General features: G+C 38.9%; 1 protein-coding gene across 2 annotated transcripts; it reads left to right on the forward strand.

The window, feature by feature from the left end:
- Nucleotides 1–24: 24 nt before the first annotated feature.
- Nucleotides 25–18,677, forward strand: LOC115378565 (E3 ubiquitin-protein ligase AMFR). Of its 2 annotated transcripts, XM_030078844.1 has the most exons (14): nucleotides 25–370; nucleotides 949–1,291; nucleotides 1,387–1,479; nucleotides 1,736–1,900; nucleotides 5,361–5,513; nucleotides 6,672–6,712; nucleotides 8,760–8,892; nucleotides 9,337–9,470; nucleotides 9,709–9,819; nucleotides 10,389–10,585; nucleotides 13,462–13,565; nucleotides 13,859–13,993; nucleotides 15,372–15,562; nucleotides 16,434–16,590. In XM_030078844.1, the coding sequence occupies exons 2-14, from the start codon at nucleotides 1,037–1,039 to the stop codon at nucleotides 16,588–16,590; spliced, it is 1,869 nt and encodes a 622-aa protein (XP_029934704.1). In that variant the 5' UTR covers nucleotides 25–370; nucleotides 949–1,036. The 2 variants fall into 2 exon arrangements, with proteins under 2 accessions (XP_029934704.1, XP_029934711.1); XM_030078851.1 differs by lacking the exon at nucleotides 25–370 and having other exon boundaries at nucleotides 1,037–1,291; nucleotides 16,434–18,677.
- The last annotated feature ends 398 nt before the right edge of the window (nucleotides 18,678–19,075 follow it).

A 19,075-nucleotide genomic window follows, 5' to 3' on the forward strand; every position in this document is an offset into this window, starting at 1 on the left:
TATCTAGTTCCGGGTGCTGAAGCGATTGCATAAGCACTTATAAGCACTTGCCGTAGTGGGACTTTGACATTTATAACTGACTGAAGTACAAAAAAATCGCGTTTTTGGTATTCACACCCACTTCAGAATGGGTACAATATAATATGGAAATTAGCTGTCAAGAGGAGAGCCATTTCTCAGGTTGTGACTTTAGATTTGTTATGATGACGTTGTTATGATGCGCAAATAAGTCTCCTCTCACATAACCCACTGGCTGCTGGTTGAAACAAACATGACGATGATGTTAACGTGGATTTCACTGGTGGTACACTAAAAGTAAAGGATTGACACGAAGGAACGCTGGTTATCGGATTGACGTATTTACAAGACTGTAAGTGAAGGTTTAATACGATCTTGGTGTCTGTTTGGGCTAGAAGGGGCTAGCTGCATAGCTAACGTTAGCTAACTGGCGAACTATAAGTGTTAGCTAACGTAAGCTAGGCAAATACGTTAGCTATGCTAGGGCGTTGAGTGCTCAGTATTTACAGATGGTAGTAACGTTAGCCGACTAGCTGGGTCGTTCAGTGTTTCTGGGTCCTGTGGATAATGAAATTTACACACTTGCCCTGAAATAGTCTTATCAGTGAACATTTGGCATCGATGTCGTACCAGCTGGCTGCTCATTTGTAACTGGCAACATTAACTTACCCTGCTAGCTAACGTTAATAACATCAAGCTAATGTGTGCAAGCTAGCCAAAACATCGTCCCCCTGTCTCAATTATAATCAAAAGCCGCTGCGCAACAATACAACACTGGTTTGTTAGCAACTATGCTCCTCTATAGGTAATTTTTGCATTAATGTAGCGTCATAATTTACATTTACGTTATACTTAGCTGCTAGTCTAACAAACTGTAATTCACCTGCAGGCACTTTGGTGTTACCTAACACACCTCTTTTGCTTTCACAGGTTGTTTGGAGAGTTTATTCAGTTCGGGGATTATTATATGTCATCTTCGTAAGTCTGGTGGTGTAAGAATTAGAGCTTCAACATTGCCATGCCTCTGCTGTTTTTGGAGAGGTTTCCTTGGCCCAGTTTGCAGACCTACACAGCACTGAGTGTAGCTCTGCTCGCTGGCAGCATCTTCAGTGCCTACACCACTGTCACTGATCAGGGCTTTGGGACCTTGGACACAGACGAAACACCGGTTCCATCTGAGGTGGATCTTGAACATATAAGTAATGATATTGGGGACACAGAATTGGCAACCACAGTGCTGTGGTATCTTGTCACTGACAGTCTCTTTGTATGGGTGAGTTTTACTCAATATAGGACTTTGTGTTGTCTGATAAGCTAGTGTCGTTTGTTTACTAAGGATAATGACATTTCTTCTTTGTCCCTCTCCAGGTGTTAGTAAACACATTTTGTTGCTCTCTGATGCTAATTGCTAAGATGATTCAGTGTGTGGTGTTTGGACCCCTCAGAGTCAGTGAGAAGCAGGTGAGTTGTTTTAGTGTTAACAGTCTTTGAATAAAGATGAATGTAGATGTTTTATATTCCAGGGGTGATTAACTTGTTTCAAATAATGCCCAAATGACAATCAAGGGACCCAAGCCCCTGAAAATGTATTGCAGCTCATGTTAGCCTAGGTGATCAGATGAAAGGTTTATGATCCTCTGTAAGTGAACATAAACCTAGCCATCTCTGTTTGATGCAGCTTTCTGACACTTGATTTGCTCTGTGTCCGTCCCTCCAGCACCTGAAAGATAAATTCTGGAACTTCATCTTCTACAAGTTCATCTTCATCTTTGGTGTACTGAACGTGCAAACAGTGGAGGAGGTGGTCATGTGGTGTCTGTGGTTCTCTGCCCTGGTCTTTCTCCACCTCATGGTCCAGCTCTGCAAAGACCGCTTTGAATATGTAGGTTATATAAACTCCACCAGTCATTTTGACTCATTCATTTTGTGACCAAAGGCTTGTATTACAGATGCTTTGTATAGTTATTTGGTGTTTAGCAGAGTTGCCAGGCCATGGTGCTCACTCTGCTAAAGTTAGGGGCTCCCTTCCCAGTGCGCCATCCATGCCAAAATATATGCATTGAGGGTACTGTAAGACACTTTGGATAAAAGCGGGACCCAAATATATGTGTTTTTTTTTCTTTGGCCAATAATTTACTACTCAAGTCCATTTCATATTGTAAAGACTTAAAGATCCATCCCTTATAACTTATATAACTCCTTCTTATCCCTTATAATTTTTGGAAGCAGTTTATCCAGAATAATTTATTGGCCTGTTTAATTTTTCCCACTGACCTATGATTTCAAAACAGTGCTATACTGTGCAGTGGCGTATCTGTTACCATTGAATTCATTGGATGCTCCAGGCAATCCGTATCAGAGGTTTTATTGGTGAATTTCAGAGCCGCAGAGCTTAGTGCCTTTTCAGAGGCCTGTCTTCCTTTTGAGGAAAAGTCTCTGAACATCACAGACAAAAGCACACTGTTGTCATAGGTCCTAGGCAATTTTCATCTTTTTGTGGCAGATCAGGGAGCACATTGCAGACATAGCTGAAGTTGATGCAAAGACAATGAAACGTGGGCAGTGTATCGAGGCAGTGGAGATAGACATTATGATATTAATCAGTGATGGCGAGCAGCTAGTGCTAGACTTAAGTGCTGAATTGCTTAAATTTTATCCAGTTTTGAAACAAAACCAGCTTCACAATTTTTGATAACGACCACAGCAAAGTACCTCTTATCCTTAAAGGATTATAATAGCTATTCTGATTATTCTTCCTGGTTTTTCTAGTTTTTGCCACCATGAAGATTGTGTTTAGTATATGCAAACAGCAAACACACGGTTAGTCACTCACAGTCAAAAGCAAAATAAAATTAAAACACATGCGTTCAATGCATTAACATTTTTTTTCCACAAACAGTTCTTAGCTTTACAATTTTCCTCTGGCAAGAATTTTTTTTTTTTTAAATGAAAATTTGTGTTTTATTAACCCCTTAAACACAAATAGTGATTTTTACATATTTTGCAATAAAAATGTTACTGCCTGATATGAATATTGTAGTTGTCATAACATTCTTAGCAATATTGCCCAGTTCAAGCATCAGCGCAATTAATGTGGATAACAACAAACTTGGTCTTAGTAATTGGCCATATTGCCTATCTATAATGCCCCAAAATGTTACCCATGTATCTTTGCTTTCCGACTTCAGATGCTGTAGACCTTGCCCCATTCCATTTTAATAAGTAGGTCTGACTGACTCCATATGAAACTCATTCCTGTTGAGACTATAGAGTAAACACGATAGATCCAGACCTACTTTTTTGTGGCTGTAATAGAACTGGTGCTGCTCGTAACTCTGCACACTCAGAGTGACCATACAGTGCTTTTTTCAGGTCTGGATCTATTAATAGTACCTGGTGCTTGGATGTTTGGCTACAGATACAGTTTCAGCCACATCATTAACATTACCCTGTATCAGATTATGTTGGGATGCTGGGAAAAACAAATATCAGATTTAATCATCTCCTTACAAGTAATGATACTGTATTTGAAAGGGATATTGGCTTTTATGTTGGTAATATAAAGCCTGCTAGGCAAGTGCACCAGCAGGTCATTTAAGTTAGTGTGTATCATTCACTTATACCACATGTCTTTGCATGTGTGGGTGTGTGTTTCTTTTTGTCTGTGCCTCAACATATGGAGCCTGGCTATAGGTGCACATTTATCCTTAAGAACTGTGCATCATGATAATGTGCAGAGATTAGGGACCTGCTCCTCTGGTCATTTTGGACTAATAACTCCAAATGTATGTTGAACTGCCAGAGGGTACAGGGCTGGTATGCTGTATTGTCAGTGCTCTGAACCAGTGTCGTAGTATTTTCAAAGAGTTAACTTTTATAGAGTTGAGAGAGTGTTTTTTTTTCCCCTAGGTGTCACTTTTATCTGTTGATTTTGTAATGCACAGTTCCAAGGGCCTTAAAATGTCACCTCTGAGTTGGTTGAAGATGACGGAGGCATGTTCACGATGAACTTAAAAAGCCAGCAAGAATGGAGTGCAGATAAAAGTATTCCCCAGGGTGATCGTCAACCAGAGCTTACTATTCCACGCCTCTTGAATCGGATGTTTAATGCAATCATATGTGGGATTAGAGCACATACTAAAAAAAAATAAAAAAATAACATGAAAGACACTTCATTTCACTTTAAAGAGCATGGTTTTGTGTGGGAGAAAACTGGTCAACCAGTCAGCACAGAAGTTTTTGTCATCAAAAGCAAGATCTGTTTATAATGTTGATATATTATATAATTTTTTCAGTTGTAATTTGAAAGGCATAAAAAGAGGGCTGTCTCAGCTCTCCTCATTTTTATCCATAAAGAGAGAAAAACAGCTGCAGAGAAAACTAAGAAGAGTGAGGATTAATATGTAGTAATAAGCAATGGAAGAGGAACAAACATAAAATCATATTCTAACTCCTTGGAAACACCAGTCAGATGTCACTTTCTGGCTAAGCAAGAAAGATAGACTTTAGAACAATTTTCAACTAACTTAGTGCAAAAAATTATTTGGATCTCAATGTGGATGGGATTATCAAGAAAAGGCGATGCCATGTCTGACAGCTGTCTCCCATGTAAAATGTTGTAGGGTCAACAGGTTGTCTGACCAATAACTGGAGGCTTGTTCAAGTAAACCAGATACTGAGCAGGTTAGCTTTTTTACTGACCCAGAGTTTATCTCATCTCGCCTCTTGGAACTGAAAATCCCAGGTTCCTTTTAACTATGGGTAAACAAACATCAGTAAACTGGCTTTCTGAAATAACCCAATACTTCTGTGGTGGAGGGTTTTTGAAAACATGGACTGGTTGAGTATAATCTGAGAGGGATGGGAAATTAAAGCACTTTTCTATTTCTTAAAATCTGCTGTAAAAACATCCCTTGAATAAGGTATGAAACTGCCAACCATGCCAGTGACTGCCCAGTGACCAGCAGTGTAGGATTGTGAGGGTGTGTGGTTGGGGGTGTGTGCACATGTGTGCTCAAAACCCTCCCTCTTTTTGTCGATGAATTAATCTTTAGATATAGCAGTACTCCGCTTTTTAAAATATTGTGTTTATTTACTTTCACCTTTCCATTGGCATCCTCATACAGATTTATTGATATTTATTTGAGATGTGATAAACCTTATATACTAGATTTCATGGTAATTAAAAAAAAAAAAGTAGCACAGTTCTCTTGACATCAAGAGACAACTGTTAAAAAATTTGTTCCACATCATTCACCTGCAGGCAAAACTATAAATTGGTCCTTGTTGCTCCTACTCTGCACATCATTTGTAATCCATGTCATGTTTTCTCCCCCATATAGCTGTCATTCTCCCCCTCCACTCCCATGAACAGCCATGTGCGAGTGCTGTCTCTGTTGGTCTCCCTGCTGCTGGAGTGCTGCGGTCTGGCTGTGGTCTGTGGTTTGCTGGGAGCTGCTCACGGCTTACACACCCTCTCCTTTATGGCAGCAGAGGTGAGAGTCAGGTGCCGCAAGTGGGTGAAAATGGACATCTGTACTGCAAAAAGCTGTTTTTTTTTTTTTTTCTTTTTTAATAATACTACATATAAGATATTCCTTCCCACTACCTACACCTGCAATTTCAAACACGTTATTATAAGAATTATGCCTGACAAAGGTCTTAAACTGAAATATAGTATTTAGTAAAATGTATTAAATGGCAAGTATAGGCAATGTGCAGGAGTCAGTTTGCATATTTTAGAGGCTACCAAGTCCTCTCCTGTGCACCAGCCTTCTGATACAGGTCTGTAGAAAAAAGAGTTTCTTGATGTACATTGCATCACAAAGAGGTTGTGTGAACAAATTAAAAAAAAAAAAACAACTTTAAAATTTAGTTTTTGCAAATAGTGCAATATATAAAATCAGGCACCACATACAAGCAGTACAGTTTGCACTTTGTATATATGATTGTGTACTGTTTAAATCACACAGGCTTTTAGTTAGGACCATGTTTTTGATAAATACTTAAAGTTTTGTTTTTACATAAGTGAGGTGCACTTCATTTAGGGCATTTTCGAAGCTGTAGTCTGTTTGCTGTGGTTCAGCTCAGTGGAACAGTTGATAACTTTGTTGCATTGTTCATTTGGTTTGGTTTGGTTTCACACTGCAATAAATTCAATGAAACCCAATTGAATAAACAAAACCTTGTGGGAGCTGTCAGCCTGCTCACTGGTCAGGGTCAGACAAATGTATTGCTAGGTTGAAAGGGTTCAACAGGGTCTCGGTCCAGTTGTCTTGGTCTGCACCTGAATGCGATTGCTGGTGCCATACCCGCCCAGATGAACAGCACCAAAGGGGCTAAATGCACTAGAGTTGAATTCAATCAGACTGAACAAGGCAGTTTTGAAAATGGCCTTTATTTACTTGACTGCAACATGCCTCCAAAAGCAAGAACATTATTTTCAACAGAGGATGAACATGATAAGCACACAGACCATTTCAGTGCTATTTTAAGTGCAAAGCAAAGCATTTATGTGGCATTTCAGTCAGATAGTGTTTGTATTTAGCAATCACAGTCTTTAATACCTGTAATGTCGTTTGGAAAGTTGGCAGCAAGAATTATATTGTGTTGTTTTTGTATTAACTGATGTACTGATGTATACTCTTCTTCAGTGTCTGCTGGTGACCGTGCGTACAGGCCATGTCATCATGCGGTAAGTCTCTTTAACTCTGCTCCCATTATACACACACACACACACACACACATACTCCGACACAACACAGCAGTACTAATGACATAGCCTCTGTAGATTTAGACTGGTTCAGGGGCTAATATTAGCACCACCCATTTGTTTTTCCTCTGTTGCCATGAGCACTAGTTTAAAAGGCTTCTTTGTCCCGAACCAGGGTGATCAGGATTAGCCTAGCAGCAAAAACTCTAATCAAGGCAGGCATTCATTAATGGGTTTAGCCTAAAAGTACGACTTGTGAACTGCTTTCAGAAGTGTTTTTAGCCTGGTGCATAGGAGGATGGTATTTGGGGACACCCATAACCCTTGTTCTGTAACAGTGGCTTGGACTATTTCTGTCTGTTTTTCAGCCTCTTTCCTCCCAGCGGGTGGTCCCACTGAGGGTTAGGCTCTACTTTGACAGTTTAGTAGGGGTTAACTGATACATTGTGCCGGTTACCCAAGTCCTGGGATATTTGTTTGGTCTTGCATTTTCATAAACAAGTGCCCTTGATCTGCAAGTGTTAAGCCATATTCAGGATAAGGACAAACATTTGGTTCGCCGTGTTTTGGCAAGGTAGGTCTTTTTTTTACCTGAATTGTTAAAATATGGTGAAAGACAGTGGTTAAATTGTGTTTTGTGTAATGACCTGACCTGTTACGCCTCATACCACAAAAATAAATGTCATATTTTCAGATGGCATGATGCGTGCAGCACTCTTTTATCAAATAAGTAAGAAAACATAAAGTAAGTGTGTAATGGTACAACAAATTCATGTTCTGGTTTGTACTGTGGGTTTTGGATCACGGTTTTGGTTTGGTTTGTTTTGTACATTAGGGAGAAAAAACATAACCATTTCCAGTGTCCTGTGCATTGTATTTTATTTGCAAAAATAACATTTTTTTGCATTTTTTTTTTTCAGAGATTTGATAACAATACATGAAATCAGCAAACAAATCTTTCAAAGGCAAAAGTGCTGCTTAGATTGTTGAAAACAAGTAATTCATCGGCAGAGTTAGTGGTTTTATGGCTCTCATACAGTGGATGTGTGTGTAACATTGCACTTTTCATCTCCCACAGTCGGGTAACTAACAGATAACAGTGGTCCGACCAACACCGGTGAGAACTTTGTAGGGTGTGTTGTGTATTGAATAGTTTATTTTTTTTTTACAAACTATTCAATACACAGTACTTATTGAATGGTTCGGTTATTAAAGGTTCAGTTTTCTACCCCTACTATTACGAGATTGCAGTCTAGTTTGTGGTGATTTGGTCTTGAAACATAAATTACTGAAGCGGCAGTCAGGTCTGTGGTTGTGATTTGCTGTTCTGTAATCACAGATTTCTTTATTCCTGACCTCCTTTTCCTCCTGGATGTGTTGTAAAATGTGTGTCACTTGGGTTTTTTGTGAATATTTTTAACAACATCAGATGTTATCGTTGAATTTGTTTTCAGTGGTCATAACTTCGTTGACATTAGAAAAAATGTTACATTTTAGATCTAGAATAGTTTTTTAGCGGTGGGTTTTCACTGTAATAAAGCCACCAAATATGAGTATAAGTATGGGTTTCGAAGTGATCTCTGCATTTTATCAATTTTCTAGTTACATTGCTGTGGTTCAGGTTTTGTTTAACCAGCCTAACACAAATAACCAGCCTACACTCCTCTGACACCCTACTTCCAACTCACCAACCATCCACAACACACTGATACTTTGCCATTTGGTGGGAAACACTGACCAATCATATTTTTTCACTTTACTTTTATCCTCTATCGATGTTTATGATATTCTGATGGATTCAGTACCATTTGCCCATTTGTTTCTCTCTAATCTTGCTGAAGACAATATTGCCTCTAGAACTTTCGCATATATTATGTTGAAACAATTACAGTTATAAACAGTTATAACATGTTAAATCAGTTTCACCAGAAATTATGTCCCTTTGCCTTTTTGCTTTTATTACCTACTATTTATTGTAAGGTTCCTGTTTCTTATTACTTACTGGTACGAGCCGCGTGTCTCCCTTCAGATACTCCATCCACCTGTGGGATCTGAACCACCCGGGGACATGGGAGAGTAAAGGAACATATGTCTACTACACTGACTTCATCATGGAGTTGGCTATGCTCTTCCTGGACCTAATGCATCACATTCACATGCTGGTGAGACATAGTGTGACAGAGCAGCCCCTTTGGGCAGGCCTGTATGAAGAATATAGTAACAGTAATAGTAGTAACAATGAATGTCCATTTGTATGAGATGAAAGTCTCAGTACTCCAGTTTTGGGATTATGTTTGCTTAATTTGAAATTTAAATGAATTGATTTATCAAAGTAATTTCTTTGACCATGGAGTCTTTGTGACTCACTGATTGCACAGTCTGTTTTTCACAAGTCTGGACAAGCTGGCTTTTTAAGGAAATAGCACTGCTGATATTGCTATGGTTGAATGTGTTTTTTGTGTCATTAGAAAAATGTAATGGATGTGGAAGAATGTGAACTCCCTTTGACCTACAGTATATTTCACTTGCAGTCTAACCTTTCATCTCTCTCTCTCTCTCTTTTATTTCTTTCATTTTTCTTTCTCTGTCCATATTTCTCTCATTAGCTTTTTGGTAACATCTGGCTTTCCATGGCAAGCTTGGTTATCTTCATGCAACTGCGTTATCTCTTCCATGAGGTACAACGTCGTATCCGCCGCCACAAGAACTACCTTCGTGTCATCAACAACATGGAGGCCAGGTGATAAAACGTTTTGACATTTTTGTTTTCTTTCAGGGTTCCAGGTTTCCTTGTGCATTTTATTCAGTTAGGTCTAATGGAAGCTCTGTGTTTCCTACCCTATTTTCCTGCCATATAATTTTGATGTGCTGATCTCCATTCATAATGTGTAAAGGCATATTTTACAGTATGCTTTTTTTTTTTTTTTTTTTTTTAACATAAGGTTCTGTGACTTTTGTGTACTGTGTTTTGTGTGCAGGTTTGCCATTGCTACTGCTGAGGAGCTGGCAGCCAATGATGATGACTGTGCCATCTGCTGGGATGCCATGATGACAGCACGCAAACTACCCTGTGGCCATCTCTTCCACAAGTAAAGAGTGTTTTTCCAATCAGCAAGAATTACTGCCATGCATAATTCATTCCATGCAGGGATGGAAATTTTATTGGCGCCACTAGCATGTGGCTTATATTGTTCTGTCTCTCCCAGTACAAGTTTATTTTCCCTAGCAAGGGTCAAGATGGGTAATGGAGAGGCAGCAGGAATTGCAGGCGACTGATGTGCTGGATGTGTGTGCTGTATCTGAAATTGGGTATTGCTCAGTATACTGAATACAGTGGTAAATGTTTGTGGTAAACCTGACCAGGGAACAGCTATTGACTCTTCAAATAAAAATGTGAGAGTTTTGAAAAACGATGAACATTACAAATCACATTTGTCTGCTTCCCTTCCAAATATTTCATAGCAGCTCAGATCATAATCAAAATAAAAGACTGGAAGCTCTTGCCTTGCAAACAGACATTTGTTAGAAGAGTTTCCACCATTGTAATTTTCATGATGCAAAAATATGCAAGGTCTTAATTACTATATTGAAGTCCAGGGAAGAATTTAAGAAGAAATGTTTGACTTGTTTGTACGTGTGTTATTATGTTTTTCTCCAGCTCCTGTTTGCGTTCCTGGCTAGAGCAGGACACCTCGTGTCCCACTTGTCGGATGTCCCTAAACATTAATGGGGAGGGGGGCCAGGCTGGAGGTGAGCAGCAGGGGGGTGGTTTGGAAGACAACATGGGCCCTGGAGGAGCTGTGGCAGATGTCAGACCACATATCAACCAACACAACCATTTCTTCCACTTCGATGGTGAGTCTGTCACACACAAACCTGGGCACAAAAACAGTGTTTAAAACCTTTGATTTCCACGCCTGGAAATGAAATGGAAATTGATGCAAAGTTGCACAGTTTTAGAACTGTGTAACAGTTAGTCACATAGTTTTTTTCAAGTTGTCAAATGTTGAATATGAAGTAAGTTTTTAAGCTTTTAAGCTTCAGTTTCACTGAATATGAAATGTATGTTCTCTGTGTGAACCAAAATAAACCTGCATTAATACCTGCAGTCTCAGGAATAAGACAAATTACTAAACTGAGACAATGTACATACTTAAACAATTAATACATACTTAATCTCTGAAACTCACCCCTTTACCCAATAGTGCTCTACATGTACAAGGGTACAGTATGTACCAGACAGACAAGGATATACATTGAGTTAGGGTGCGGACATGCACACGCACAGACACATTCCAGGAAAAATGAGATGTCACATTATTTGCCAGGAAACACTGAAGTGCTGTGTAGGCTATCACATTTTAAACCTGTATTTGCAGGAAGATGTTATCAGCTACTCTGTGTGAACAGCATGTACATTTGGACATCATATGTGAAAGTGTGTGATGCTTTAAATTAAATTTATTTGAGAGGAGATCTAAACTGATTGTTTGTCACCATTCACTGAAGAGTAATCTTTGAATTGTTGCTGATGCGTGTCATCTGTCTTAGGTTGTTATTAAATCATGAGATTGCTTCGATTGTGTTTGATGTATGACAGCAGCAAGCTTTGATCGTATATTTACAAACGTCGTAGAGGTCTGCTCTAAGGGATTATCATTTCCCATGGAATCAGTGGCATAACATACAATGACCTTGAGTTTAAGTATGTGGAAAAAAAAAACCTTCCAAGTGCATCGTGTGGTTTTATGTTATGTACTTTGAAGTACATAATGGGTGTAAAGCCCAGCTCAGCTGTATTATTTTTTAATTAAGTCATTCATTCATCAAAGCCCTGTGATACTGCAGATTATTTTAATGGCTTGTTCACCAGCTGAGAAACTCAGACAAGAAATGCCATCCACAAGTGTTACACAGTCATACTCCTCTAATAACATTACTAATAATGTGGATATGATGACTAAGCACGTAGAGAGAATTGCGTTTGAGGTTTACATGTTTTACAACTTGAGAGTCATTTGGAGCAACCGCCATTGTGATGTTTTTTGTTTTAGGAATGTAACAGTAGTCAGTTCTTAAAAAATCGGCCTGTCGTGTGCATGTGCGTGACACATGCTCATTGGAGTCCAAGTCCCCATAAAGGTCAAATGCTAAAACTGCCCTTGCATTAGGTGTCAGTATAGACTTCTAAAACCAGTATCAAAATGTTTTTTTTTTTTTTTTTTTTTCCCCAGAGAAAAAGTGCTTGTCAGACCTTTTAGCACACTCCCACCACTTCTGGTTTAACCTTTAACTTCTTTGCATTGCTGTTACAATTGAAGCTCAGTTAAACATGATCAGTTAAGAAATGCACAGTTGTTATGGGTTATTGGTGTGTAGTTTTCATGTTCAGCTTATCAAGCCATGTTCCATACTTGCCTGCAAAATTTAGGGCTGCACTGATTTATCGGTCAAACGTCTGTATCAGCTGATATTGTCATTGTTGACTGCTATCGACCAGAAAGATGACATTTGCCAGTGGCAGAGGCTGATATTTATTGGTCCATTTTTGTCCAGGTCTCAAGACTAATGATGTCCTGTCAATGAAAAAAATGTGCTTGAGATGGACAGAAATCTTCCACAGGACGCCTATTGGACAAAAGTGGATTTTATTATCAGTATTATTATGGCTGTCACTCACAAAATGACAAATTGGATCAACTTCATAATTGTAGTGACTAAAACCAGTGTATTCCACTACCAGGCGCTGACTACAATTGAGCGTCTCTCTCTAGCAGTTACTGTTAGTAATCACTGCCTGTCATAGCTGATTGATGTGTAAGGCCAGTGAAAAATACAATGAATTTGAAATGTTCCTGCACTATTGACCATTCCCCCTGTTAAATGAGAAAAACATGTTGCGTTATTTAGAGTAAATGGAGACACTGTCACAGATGAAAGTGACACATGAACCGATTGCCAGCACCATGGAATTGCATCTGGGGATCCACGCTGGCCTAGAAGTTAGGACTGATGAGGGATGAGGATCAATATCCAGGTCCGAGTTGGAACAGGGTCACGTTTGAGCTGCTGTCGGCTACTCGTTATCATTAGATGTTACATCAAGTTACATTATGGTGCGTTCAAGCTCTATTCAATGAAAATTTGTATCGCGTGAACATAAATTATGTTATCATGATGTGTTCAAATGTAGTATTGCAAAATTTTATTTTGGGCAAGAAACTAGAATAACATAGGCTACATTTGTTTGAAGAAGAAATTTGTGAGAATAGGTAGTTATATAATGGACTGAAAAGGCTTGTGCAACTGTTTTTTCACAAAAAATCATGTGAAAGAAGGTTATATTAAAGATTGTTTCATAAATGTGTATGAATGAATTTGCTCATTTAAAAATAAGTGGTAGTATAATGTAATAAAGGCTTAAAAGACTTTAAAACAGATCCATTTTTTTAAAAAATTGGTATCGGCCACATTGTTATTTTAAACATCAGTATCGACCCAGAATTTCACAATCAGTGCATACTTGAAATTAAAAATGTGGCTGAACAATTCAATGATGTTTTGGGGGAAAATGTTTCAGAGCGTATTTTTCAGGTTGACATTTTGACTATTAATGTAGAGCTGCCTAATAGTTTTGTTTTTTTGTTAAGCAAAAAGCCTCTAGAATGACCTTACACAAATGGGTCTTGTGTGGTAATGAATCATTTTACAGTAAATGAATTCTCTTGCAGGGTCCCGTATTGCCAGCTGGCTACCCAGTTTCTCAGTGGAGGTGATGCACACTACCAATATCCTGGGCATTGCTCAGGCCAACAACTCTCAGCTCATGGCCATGGTGAGTTTCTGATGAAAGTCTGATGATATCCCTTATCGTGTTTTAAGAGCCGTGATACGTTTTGAGGCAAGGTAGACTAGCCAACTTTTCCTGACAGTATTACATTAAGCCAGTGTGTTGTTATCCGTACTGTTTTCCAATCTTCAGTTTATATCCATACTCTGTGCAAAGCGGCTGATCTTCATTGCCTCAAAATATTGCTGGTGCACACTTCTGTGCTCCTCAAACTCTTAACACCTTTACTGTGCTTCTCTGTCTTCCCCTCCTTTGCTGCTGGTGCACCTCCTCCTCAGGCCCATCAAATCCAGGAGATGTTCCCGCAGGTGCCGTCCTACCTGGTACTGCAGGACCTGCAGCTGACCCGCTCTGTGGAGGTCACTACTGACAACATCCTGGAGGGACGCATTCAGGTGCCTTTTCCTGCACAGGTCAGTCAGCTGTACCACTTCAGTTCAGTTCCTACTTTTTGGTTCTTTTCAGCTCTGATTAAAAACATATGCTAAAAATGCACTAATTTCATTTTTCTCTCCTTTAGTTTTATAAAATTCTTTTCATTAATTTAATCGCTATTCAACTCATACCACCAGACCTATCTAGCTCGCTGATCTGTGTAACTGACTGACCTCTGTCACTGACCGATCTAAATACCTTTATTCTTAAAGTATTTTACTTATCAACTTTCATTCCAACTTACTCTACATTACTGCTACTACTTTATATATAGCACCTTTCATACAGGGGTTGTAGCTCAAAATCCTTTACAATAAGGTGAAAAAAAAAAAAAAAAGAGTATAAAACAGGCAATTTAAAACAAGTGCAAATACTGCACGAGAAAACCAAGCAATCAATTGAAAAACGAAGAGTAGAGGCAGTAAAGCAAATGTCAGTAAGATATATAAAAGATGGAGATAAAACAAATTAAGATTTAGAAACAGTAAGATTTGTAGAAACAAGGGATGACATAAAAGAGTAAGACAAAGGAGGACATAAAAACAGTAAAATATGTAAAAGAACAAAAGGAAAGAATAAGACAAAAGATGCATAACAGTTAGTCAAAAGCAATGTTGAATAAAAAGTTTGCAATTGTTGTGTAAAAATGTTCACAGAGCCTGCATCTCTTATAGCCTTGGGTAGGGAATTCATCATTTTAGTACATAATTTAAAAAGGCTGAGCTGGTGATTTTCATATTTTCATGGTAGTTTGTATCTTAAAAAAAAAAACAAAAAAACAGCACCAGGCTGTGAAGGATTATGAAATGACAAAGAATTAGTAACAGAGACTGGTTCTAACCTATTGAGAACCTTATAAACAAGTAGAAAAACTTTAATATCAATCCTAAAAGACACAGGGAGCCAGTGCAGGTTAGCTAAAACTGGGGTGATCTGCTCTCTCTTCCTAGTTGTAGTTAAAAGTCTTGTGGCAGAGTTCTGAAATAATTGAAATTTATCAGTGGATTGTTTTGGAAGATCAGTGAAAAGATTGTCATGGTGGTCCTGTTGATGAGATAATGAGATGAACTGTGACATAGGATTAATGTAATTATATGGATATTGGTTTGTTCACTTTAATCGTTCGCGCATCTTACCGCAGAAGTAATTGCAAACATAAATGCATTGTGGTTAATGCACCTCTGGAGTGATCATTGTTGTTGACTTGCTTTATCAGCCCTTTTAAGACTCAGTCTCACAAAGTTCACTTGAGCTTTTCAAACAAATAGAATGACACTTGCGATGGCGGCGGGGTTTCAGGGTGAGTTAAAACATTTATGACATGCTGCATCTGTAATGGCTGCGCTCTCTCCCCAGGCTGCAGAGCATGCCCCTATACAAGTCAGCCCCGCCTTAGAGGACCAGGCAGGGCCCAGTGGAGCAGCAGAGCCGGGCCCCAGCGAGCCAGACAACATGGAGGTCAGAGGCAGTCGCTTCTCCAAGTCAGCCGAGGAGAGGCAGAAGATGCTAAAGCAGAGGAAAGAGGAGATGCTCCAGCAGGCACGCAGGTCAGTTCACTGTTGGTTGTTTTGATAGCATTCTGCTCTATAGGCTGGAGTAATAAGACATGTTGTAGCCTTTTTTGCCTGCATTTTTTTTTTTTTATTGAACAAATGCATGTGACTTTGACCCCACTTGAAAGAGCTTCATAGCTGCACAGATTTTGTTTTATCAAAATAGAATGACACCTATCTGTTAGCTGTGCCGTCTCTGTCTTTGGATCCAATCAGGACAACTCTGTACTGTAATGTGGAGTTTGACATTTAATGCCACATTAAGCACAGTGTTAAAAGGAGTTCTGCACAAGAATTAAGCTCTATTGCTGGCCCATCCAAATAGCAGTCCAAGGGCTAGATATGGCACTTTTGATTTTTTATCGATGGTTTGCAAGAGGTACAAGTAATTAAGGCTGGCATGAGTGATAGCCTGTGATAAATAAACTAGCATAGGCTACAGGACTAATCAGACCTGTCAGAAAACTGGCTGCTGCAGTTTCAGGTAATCATAGATCTGTTCATGTTGTACTATCAGAGTAGGAATTATCTGTAGCCACTCAATGACAAATTATGCTGTGAGGCCTACAAACCCAAAGTGAGTTTCCAGTTTTGCCCTCTAGCACTGCTCTGTTGTAAAGGCCACTTGCACTTGGTCACAAGAGTTGCCAAAAAGATTGATCATACAAAAGTAATTGTAACATGACTTAGACAGAGATTTTTTTCAGATGTTATTTCAGGACTGCTTTTGTAATTTATTTATTCATTAATTCGTTTCCTTGCATTTGTTCGTTTCTTGTGTTTCTTTCTTTGTTTTCATACTTTTTACATATCTTGCATTATATTATCGTCATATCCCCCCATGTGTCTGATTACTTTCCTATAGGAGATATCTGATCAAGAGTCCAGAGGAGCAAGAGGAGGATTTGCCCAGCCTGGAGGAGGACAGTGTCCCAGAATTGGACTCAACTATGCTGAGACGTAGAACCATGGCAGCTGCTGCAGAGAGACGCATGCAAAACCAACAAGACCCGGCACCCTGATACCACAACCATTCACTGGCACACAGATTGGCTTAAAAAATTGCTCCTGGGAGTGTCTACTACACTGTCATCCTAAGAGGCACCGACAGAGCTAGCTCAACCTTGCCCCATTCGTTATACAGTCAGTGGTATCACATGAAAAAACACAAGAATAATAATAATCATAATAATCAAAGCATTTCATACATGGTCTTGCAAATGGAGTGTATTAGGCTGCATAAGTAAGATTGGTCTCTGTGTGACTGATTTCAGCATCAGTTTTCTTGGAGTATTGTTTAAGTTGAGAGGTGTGAGTCAGGAAGTGCAAGGTTGCATTGCCCGTATTTATCTGCCACACATCACAACCACCAGCTTCAGTAAAGATCTGTACCTGCCATCCTCGGGATTGGCTGTCAGAAAAGAGCATGCATTGCATTGAGAAGGTGCAAGTCTATATTTTTGAGGGGTTTTGAAGGTTCAAGTGATAGATTAAGCTATCTTAGTTATTCTCTTTTTCTCAGACATTAAAAAATGTTTTCATGGGGGAAAGGTTTATATAATGGATAAGGAAACTTAACTAATGTTTTGGCGTGTATTATTTTATGAGGTGAGTTTCAACTGTGAATTCGGCTTAGACGATGACAACACATTCTGTAATGGTTTTATTTCTTACCTTGGTAAGAGAATGTCACTTTAGTATTTTTCAGCCTTTTTTTGTCAAATATGAATGTACCTATCAAATTTATGCTGCAGACAGTGTTTTAACCCTCACGGGTTGTTGTGTGTTCAGTGTGTGATTTCTCCCATTGCAAGCAGTTTGCATTTTGTTCATAGTTAACAAGGGGAACAGTGGAGATGTTATTCGTTACCTGTCCCCACAGATTCTTAGTCAACAAAGGGGATGCATTACATTTTGTACAAGAAAAATGGGTGTTGTTCTTTCTCATCTTTCCTCGAATCACCCCCTCCTCCCTTACAGGCATTTGTTTGAGACAACGAAACACTCTTTTCTACTCTGAGTAACAGCGGGGTAGTTGATCACCTGGATCCCTCATTTATGAATTTTAAGGAGTTTCATTTGTGCTGCCTTAGTTGTTTGGCACTGAGGGCTGCTGAGTGGGAAGAGTGTACAGAGTCATCCCCGCTCATAGATTCCATCCAACCACCTATTTTTTAGATTGTCAGTAAACCAACTCAGAGTCATGCTTTGTATTTTTTTTTTTTTTTTTTTTTTTTAGCCTATGGTGTTACCTATGTTAACTTTGTCATATTCGACTGCTGACAGCATCCCATAAAACTGTTAAGAACTGATCATTTTGTAACGCTAACAGGCATAGAGAAAGACTGGTAGCAAGGGTTCAGAGATAGCTTTATGCTCAAAGTACCTGGAGAGTCTCTGTATGTCCCTGCGTCTAAGCGTGGGACAAACTGCCACATTAATATCTCTTATCTCAACAATGTACAGAGAAGTGACTGGGCCACTGCAAGCTCTTGTTTGTGCATTATCAAACTGAAAAGAATCTGGCTGGTTTTGCGAGTATGTAGACAGGCTCATGTTTGGAGACAGTGTGTATTGTAAGTGTCCGATTTCTGTGATTACAGTTCAAGGGTGGTTTGAGTTATGCATGAATCTAGGACAAGTGCTTTTGTTTCCTTCCACTTTATCCCAAAGAGCATCCCACAAGCTTCCACTACAAGCTAAGATCGTTTGATTATTTTTTTTCATGCTAATATTATTGCTCAAACTCTGTTTCTGACTGTTTTTGTAAGAAGATGCATTACAGGATTTTGATTTCAGATTTTCACATTTGGTCAAAAAGTTAAAAAAAAAAGAAAAAAGGAATGAGACATTTTGAAGGCAGTATTGGATTTGTTGAGTTACTTAACTTTCATATCCATGACGTTTTCCTATTCATGGGTTATTTTTTGTAACCATTACATGGACTGAGCTTTCCTGTAATTTTGTGCCTAAATCAAGACTGGTTTCAGTTATGGATAATTTATGTAAATAGTGTAGTTTTTTGTAAAAAACAACAACAACAACAAAAAAAGTGTACTATTAATACAAAAGACTCAATAAAGAGAGCTTCTACAGCTTTTTAACGAAACATCATCATTTCACTGGATCTGACTGTTGGTGTCTGATGAGTTGTGCTCTCTGACTCTGATTTTGAGATCATGCTGAATTACTTTAGTGTTATGTCTTTAAATTATGACACAGGAAATGTCATGAGGACATGTCAAACCGGTGCATCAAGCAGCTGCCAATACACTGGACCTTTGAGTTTATTAGTCCAATAAATCTGTGTTAATGTGTGTGTGGGTGAAAGTGTGCAGTGTCAGAGGGAATTCTTGTTTTTGTCACCCACTACTATTATTGTCAGAATAGTTAATCTTACATTAATCTCATTACTGCAGCATGGCTTTAATTAAAATAATGTAGGGATTGTGGTGGAGTGTGTGTGTGTGTGTGTGTGTTTGTGCGTGTGTGTGTGTGTTTGTGCGT

This window comes from Myripristis murdjan, chromosome 3 (assembly GCF_902150065.1).
Source record: "Myripristis murdjan chromosome 3, fMyrMur1.1, whole genome shotgun sequence".
Lineage (NCBI taxonomy): Eukaryota > Metazoa > Chordata > Actinopteri > Holocentriformes > Holocentridae > Myripristis > Myripristis murdjan.